The sequence below is a fragment of the Lycium ferocissimum genome, chromosome 2 (assembly GCF_029784015.1).
Source record: "Lycium ferocissimum isolate CSIRO_LF1 chromosome 2, AGI_CSIRO_Lferr_CH_V1, whole genome shotgun sequence".
NCBI classification, from domain to species: Eukaryota; Viridiplantae; Streptophyta; class Magnoliopsida; order Solanales; family Solanaceae; genus Lycium; species Lycium ferocissimum.
This window is the reverse complement of record NC_081343.1, coordinates 23,122,321-23,130,154: the sequence shown is the minus strand read 5'-3', so window position 1 is coordinate 23,130,154 and position 7,834 is coordinate 23,122,321. Positions and strand designations below refer to the sequence as shown.

At 34.8% G+C, this 7,834-nt stretch overlaps 2 protein-coding genes across 23 annotated transcripts; both read right to left on the bottom strand.

Annotated features, from left to right (window-relative positions):
* Nucleotides 1-2,086: 2,086 nt before the first annotated feature.
* Nucleotides 2,087-6,175, bottom strand: LOC132034137 (uncharacterized). 22 transcript variants are annotated; one of them, XM_059424411.1, is made up of 5 exons: nt 5,835-6,123; nt 4,846-4,909; nt 3,297-3,398; nt 2,928-2,947; nt 2,233-2,825 (listed from the first exon to the last, which is right to left on the bottom strand). In XM_059424411.1, the coding sequence occupies exons 1-5, from the start codon at nt 5,904-5,906 to the stop codon at nt 2,802-2,804; spliced, it is 282 nt and encodes a 93-aa protein (XP_059280394.1). In that variant the 5' UTR covers nt 5,907-6,123; the 3' UTR covers nt 2,233-2,801. The 22 variants fall into 22 exon arrangements, 3 of the variants coding, with proteins under 3 accessions (XP_059280401.1, XP_059280394.1, XP_059280387.1); XM_059424418.1 differs by lacking the exons at nt 2,233-2,825; nt 2,928-2,947 and adding an exon at nt 2,087-2,226 and having other exon boundaries at nt 5,835-6,160; XR_009408984.1 differs by lacking the exons at nt 2,233-2,825; nt 2,928-2,947; nt 4,846-4,909 and adding an exon at nt 2,087-2,226 and having other exon boundaries at nt 5,835-6,151.
* Nucleotides 6,176-6,240: 65 nt separating this feature from the next.
* LOC132047455 (uncharacterized) lies at nt 6,241-7,415 on the bottom strand. The gene is made up of 4 exons (XM_059438496.1): nt 7,124-7,415; nt 6,888-7,054; nt 6,302-6,803; nt 6,241-6,248 (listed from the first exon to the last, which is right to left on the bottom strand). Exons 1-4 carry the CDS (start codon nt 7,413-7,415, stop codon nt 6,241-6,243), a joined length of 969 nt encoding a protein of 322 aa, XP_059294479.1.
* Between the last annotated feature and the right edge of the window lie 419 nt (nt 7,416-7,834).

Here is a 7,834-nt window from a genome sequence, read left to right as displayed (position 1 = left end):
CACTTTGATATCATATATGGAATATCTTTGTCCCACCAATTGAATACAGCAAAATTAGCAAACATTCTCCATAGTTTTGATGTTGTATGAGAGGTTAGAAAAAGATGTGACATTGTTTCTTGTTTTGGTTCTGTGCAGCACCAGCATTTTGATGCCAATAGAATTCCCCTTCTGCATATTACATCATCAACTAGCATTTTATATTTCCAAGCTCTCCAAAGTGTGAATGAGAACTTAAATGGAAGATGTTTCCTCTACATCTGATCATAGTTATCCATCTTCACTTCTCTATGTCTCACATACTCCCAAGCACTTCTGACTGAAAACTTTCCATTCTTCTCTAGTAACCACCAGCGTTGTCTAATTCATTTGTTACCTGAGGAAGGGGAATAGTTTCTATCACATGATTCACATACTCTTCAGGTATATATTGATTTAAAGCCTGTGCATTCCATCCTTCTGTACTAGCAAAATTATGAACTTCTATTTCCTCCTCCATACTATCATCAGGTAGGACATGATATAAAGCACCAAGGTTTCTCCAGTTGTCAAACCAGAAGCTAGAATCTCTTTTGTTTACCTGCCACCATATCTGATGCTCCACTAATTCCCTTACTATTACCAATTTTCTCCACATAGGGGATGCCCCTTTAGCTTGTGCAATCATAGGATGAAGCTTTTTGCAGTATTTGTTTATCATGAAAGAACTCCACAATGAAGGCTTTGTTCTGAGATTCCACCATAGCTCACAGAAAAGGGCATTTGAAACTTCAAATAATGATCTGAACCCCAGTCCACCTTCATCCTTAGGCAATGACAGTGTCTCTCATTTGACCCAATGTACACCTTTCTTGTCACCAGTGTTTGACCAGAAAAACCTTGAGAAGATACTCTGCATTTGTCTGATCACTACCTTTAGAGGGTTCATTCTCGGTAATAGGTATACAGGCATGCTTTCACTACAAGAAAAAGGGCTTTTAACGAGGGGAAATCCGGTCGCTAAAAGTCCAAATCCGGTCGCTATAAGTCAATAATGACCGGCAAAAAAACGAAAGTCACCGGTCGTTAAAAGCCTCGACGTTAAAAGTTAACGACCGGATTTCATGTCCGTTCGTTAAAGATTCTTTGGCGACAAGATAAATTCCGGTCATTAAAGCTCATTTTTAGCGACAACATTTCCCTTCGCTAATTCATCATCCGGTCGTTAATAAACTTTAGTGACATCAACTAATTCGGTTCGTTACAAGGCTTTCAAAGCCGAGATTTTCCTTATCCAATTCCTTACAACAACTGAAATTAGTACTAATACTTCTTGCAAATGTAATTCATATATATAGAAATGCATATCCTTAAATATACAAATACATTATTCATATAGTTTCATAGTTAATTTTGAAGCAGCATATTACAAAAATATATACATCCAAATTGTTTGACATTATATTTGCCAACTCCTAGCAAAAAAGTAAATAGAATTTTAACAACCTCCAGAAAATAGGTCCCTCTTGCTCTGCATTTTCACAAAAGGTAATGCCAAGGTTTGACTTCTTTCCATAGTTCCCTCGAGAAGCAAGGATCCCAAACCAAAGCAAGTCCAACTACTAACATCCTCAAAGACCAAAAGTCCTTGTAAACCTTCTCTGCAAATTTTCTTACTCAATGAAGACACAAGATCAATTATATCTATCCCAACTGCGGAGCATTTTATGAGAAAAAGAACTCAACTATGGTGTAATTTTTTACTAGAGAAGAAGTTGATTTCAACTTGAATACGAGAGGATGAGATTGTGTATAATTTCCCTATCCATATTATTAGATCCTCAGTGCCAATAATATGTTGCTCATGATGGGATGAAAGAGTTTCTCTATACCCAGTCCTTCTTTTATCCATAACAATAGGCTCAAGATCAATAAAAACTTCTCCAAGCACGTCTTTCAGTAGGTTACGTTGAACTAACACTAGGTCCGCCGAAGAATGAAAATGAAAAATTCACTTATAGCACCAACTAGTGTGTCACAACAAGTCAAAAACAAGACATTTAAGAATAAGAAACTCAAAATAACAAGGAGGATAATAATATATTCCAATAACCAGGAGGAAACGAGGTGGAAAATACCTTCAACATGACCATACCATTTTCACATATAGTTTCACTTGTCTTTGCGGCAAAAAATAAATCTGAAAATTAAGCTTCGCGACCTTGTTGAGCGCTCATGCTTCAAAATCTGCAAATACAAATATTCAAGAATAAAACCCCTTAGTTAAACCTTTTAAAATCATGCATAGCTTGTGTGATAGCCGCTCCCTGCATTTGCAACTTTAAAAGAGAAGAATCCTTATGTATATGTTTTATTGAAATCAATAAAATATCCAGTTTCCCACAAAAATAATTAAAAATCCTTCCATCATTTCCCTCTATTTTAATTCAATTTTATAGCTCTTACATTCAAAGAATTTGCAGTTTGGGTTGTCACAGCATACCTTTACCTTCACTATCAAAGAATAAATTCCAAAATTTTCTCTCATCTTAGTTATGCCAGCTTAAACCAAGAAATACAACTAAATGTAGAATAAATATTAAAGAACAATTAAAAGAATACAACGAAACATCAAACTCTTGGATCGCTTCTATTATTCTCACAATCAAAAAATTTAAAATGCTAGTTTTATTTGTCTTCTGTTCAAGAGCAACAATACGTATTATACCAAGAAAAGGAATGTATTCCATCAATGCCAAATTGAATGTTTACATACCTATACCAAGAAAAGCAATACTCTTCACCAATGCTAAATTGATGTTTCATATTTTTAGTTGCGACCCGATATCCACTTCGTTAGATTGCTTTCCTTCTCTGTTCATAAAAGTTAAAACAATCAAAAGTTAACTTTTGGACCTTGCAACTTTAAAGGATACACATCGTTAAATCTCATCATAACAGTTGAGTCCTAAAAAATATGAACATCTAATTTTAGGACAGAGAGAACTCAGCTAAGAGTCTTTTTTTCTTCTACCGTAATTTTGTTCAAGAATATATATATATATATATATATATATAATATATATATATATATATATATATATATATATATATATATTTTGAGTATATATAATAAACATGCTCACCATAGTTGTAAGGGTGAGTTTGAAATTAGTATGAACATGTACAAATGTTTAATTACTGAGATAAAGAACCTAAGAAACATAGCTGATAAATGTTTAATCACTGAGATGAAGAACCCAAAAAACATACGTGCAAGTAAAGCATAGAATATCTGAAATTGTAAAGTGGATTACTTCTTGAACTGACCTGCAAGGACAAAATCTGGTATTTAGGATTTGTCTCTTCAACAAATTGTGAAACACTTGACACCACATATTTTGGTAATTTTAATAGGCCTGCAAAATATGGTCAGTAGCAGCTCTATATAGAAAAATGGATAGAAATAGGAAAAAGAAGAGTAGATAAGGTGAACATCAATAGATTTATGTAGCTAACTATAGTTTATACTACAAATTTGAATATGATAACTAAAATTGTATAAGAAACAATTAACAAGATACAAATGATTTTTTTAGCCAATGCATCTTCTGTTGTTCATTCTTTTCGTTAGATAATTATTAAAGTGCCTTATATAGGTATGATAACCCTCTGAAACTATTGCTATATTTTCTTATACAGTAAGAAATTCTCACCCCATACCCATGCCATCTTCTTTAAGACCAGCCTCCCCATATTTATCACATATGGAACATTTCTCATCATTCTACAAAACCTATTGTAAAAAAAATTAAATGCCATAAGAAGTGCTTGCAATATTGATTAACAATGACAATTCATCTTCCATGTGTTAATATATACTTATATATGTCCATAGGAAACTAAAGCTTGTGAGTTTCAACTAATAAACACTTAATAGCTATCCCAACCATCTTATGTCTATTCTTAGAGAATACTTTTCAATAGCTGGTGTGACCTTTCCAGTAAAATGCTCCATAGTGGGAAAAAAAAGAAGATGTTTTGCCATTTCTTTGGTAATCAGTCAATTGTTATTGCAGCCCCCCCCCCCCCTTCCTTTTTCCTTTTTACTAATTAAAAGAATAACTCATAGAATTCATGAATGAAATCATATGAAGATGTTCTGATAATTTTCATGTATTTCAAACATACCACAGAAAGCACACAAACTTTATGGTGAAAAACTTGTTAATAAAACATATTTACATGTACATAAATGTAAAGAGTTGCTATAAGGACTCAAATAATGTGGCTTTTCAAAGAAGGTGAGAAAATACCATGGCAATTCCTCGTATCAGCAACTTGCAGTATTTTCATTATTTACCCACTCAAAAATAAAAATATAACCTCGATTAAGTTTTCTTTCTAAACAAGATATGCTAATAACATGGTAAATTCACAGTTTCACATGTCCACTCCAAAATCTTCATCCATCTTCCCCCCATAACCTTCACTTTCTACTATTATTCTCCACACAAAAGAAGAAAAAATGAAAATTAGTAAAGAGGCCAACCATCTAATCTTGAGCAGGTACAACAAGTTACAAAAGAAAATTTAAAGCTAGAGAAGCTAACTATGTACTACTCTACATCATCTTTCACAATAAGATCATAGTAGAAAGCAGCACATCTCATATTTCCAGGAAGTATAAGAAAAATCAGCGGAAGAATGCAATCATCTGATCTTGAGCAAGTAACCATTATGGCTCTTACCAAAACAAAGAAGTAATTTAAAGATAGAGAAAAGCCAAATAATTTTATACCATCTTTCAACAATAACACCACAACAAAAAAAAATCATCACATTATAGGATTTCAGGGATCATACTCACTTTTTCACAATAGTAACTCCTTGCAAGCTTTCGACAAGCTAAACAAAAGCTTTTGCAAAGCTAAACAAGAAAAAATGGAGAATCAGAAATATATCATGAATGCAATGAATGTATCATTTTCAGCTACATTCAAAGATATAAGAGATTAGCCAATTCTCGTAGGAAATTCATGCCCAACTATCTCTCTTATGCAGCCCAAAATAGCAAGTACACAAGCATGGCCTATTAAATTATAGAGGGGCATGTTCCAAATGAGAAAACAAAAACGACATACTCCTCGTTTCTTTGTAGATTAGCCATGTTATTAGAAAGTTGTAGACAAATGGTTGCTTACAAGAAAGAGGATACAATAGCTAACAAAGTACATGTATTAACACTTTGGTCAATTACAAAGAATTGTCATTCTAGTTAACCCGCTCAACCTAGTTGCTAGTTGGCAAGCATTGCAAGCCAAAATTCTCCTAAATTTGGCATTCAAGTTGGACAATCGAGTGTCATAATTATTCCTTTAGCCCATTGTGCTTCTAATTTGTTATACCCTTTAAGATCATAATATTTAAAACGATATTTTTTACTGTGTTATCAACCGATGGGTAGAAACAACACAATAATTAGATATTCAAAACAAGCAGGAATTATGCTAGAACTTGGCAATAGACTTTGGATAGAAATTTAATGTCAAGCATAACTCACACTCACTAAGTAGTAATGATAGAAGTATGCTTACGTTTACTTCTACAAGGGAAATATTTGAATTAAGCTCTTGGAAAAATAATAGTTACAGACAAATAGAAAACTACAGCAGAATTGATGTATAAGTAAAACCATTTCATCTTTTACATGGGAAAAATTATTAGTCACATGAAACATTAGAATAATTGCTATAAAAAGATACAGAAACCAGAAAAAGACTGGAATCTAACCGATCCATAACATAGATCTATCAATTTTTTAAGAGATGTTAGGGTTTGTGACTCAAACTCACCTTGAATACAAAGAGCCTAAATTGTTGAAGCATGGAGGAATAAAGTGAAATTTGGAATTCTGTCTTCCACATACTCCAGAGGGGTCATGAAGAAAGCAACTCCGATGGAAAATTTGGAGAACACTATGCTCAAGAATAAAATGGGAACTTCTCTTTTAGTATATTTCTACAGGTTTTACTGAAAAGGGCTAATTGGGTTTCTAGGTAAGTGTTGGGTTGGGTTAGGAATGTTAGTGGGGAAAACGAGGGAAAATGTTTCCGCCTTTTTTTTTAATAGGGGTCTAACGACCGGATGATATGTGTTTTAACGCTCGGTTAGTATCCCCTCGTTATTGTAAAGCTGAAAATTGACTTGGACGACCGGAAAAATATTTGGTCGCTATACGTATACTTATAACGACTGGATTCATGTCCCTTCGTTAAGAAGTGGTCATTAAAAATTAAATTTCTTGTAGTGTTTATAATACATGAGATATTAGTGTTGCTCTTCCTCCATATGACAGTAGTCTCCCTTGCCATGCATTCACCCTTTTGGGCAATCTTTTTCACAACTGTATCATAATGTGAAATTTTGTTCCTACTATAGAATATTAGGCATCCCAGATAAGTGAATGGAAAGAGGCCTTGCCTAATTCCTGTGGTTTGTTTCAGCCTTGAAACCAAGCCACTCTGCACCTTTTCATGAACATAGAAGGCACTCTTATTCCAATTCACCAACTGGCCTGATACTTTCTCATATCTATTTAACACTCTCATCATCAGTTTTACTGAGTATTGGTCAGCAGAGACAAAGAGAATTGTGTCATCATCATATGACAAATGATTAATTCTTGAACTCCATTTTGGCACACCATACTCCACAAACCTTGGCTTTTTATACAAAGCATTTAGTCCCCTTGATGAGGCCTCAGCAGCTAGAATGAAGAGATGAGGGGATAGAGGATCACCTTGTTTAACTCCCCTTGATGACTTGAAAAATCCATGTACTTGCCCATTCAAAAGAACTGAATACTAGTTGTTTGATAGTAGCCTGAACACCATGTCAATTAGCACCTCACTAAAACCAAATTTCCTAAGAACTTTGGTTAGGAAGAGCCAAGAGACTCTATCATATGCCTTGGTCATATCCAATTTACCACCACATTTGTTGTTTTGGTTCTCTTGTTTATATCGTTGACAATCTCCTGTGTGAGTAATACATTCTCCATAATACTCCTTCCCTTCACAAAAGCTGATTGATTCTCAGAAATCAAAACTGGCATCAGTTTTACTAATCTTTCATGCAGTACCCTTGAGATGATCTTGTTGGTAAAAGTTGCTTTGAGACCGATTGGTCTCGGAGTCTGAGAAACTTTGCACCTGCTCTTTCTTAGGGATAAGAATCAGATTTGTATGAGTGATGAATCTTGGTAGTTCTTGCCCCACAAAGAATGCCTTCACCATATCCACCACATCTAGTTTGACTATCTCCCAGCAGGATTGAAAGAACAATCCTGTGAATCCATCAGGACCACAAGCACTTTCTCCATTCAAGGAAAATACTGCTTCTTTGACTTCTTCTTCAGTTGGTAGCATCTCCATCTTATGATTCTGATCTTCTGTGACTAGAGTAGGGATATGCTTTATTTTACTCCAAATTACGTGACGAAGGTCCTGTGGTGAGCTGAACACGATTATAATAGTGTTAGAGCATCGTATCCCATCGAGGTTCCGAGGTTAAGCGTGCTGGGGTGAAGGAAATCTCAGGATGGGTGACCCCCTGGGAAGTTTCACAACTTTAGTCATAAGAAGCAATGGAAAGCTAGAGCAGTCTAAAGGGATTTAGAATATCCTGAGTAGGCGGAAATCTTGAGAGGCCGCATAGGTCGGAGCGGACTAGATCGGGTAAAGAAAAAAAAAGAAGGTGCCTCACGGCACTAGAGTTAGGGCCAGTTTGAGTAGCATTTGGGGGAATCTTTTGTGAGTGAGACGCTGACAGTTAAATATGTGTACCGAACGCG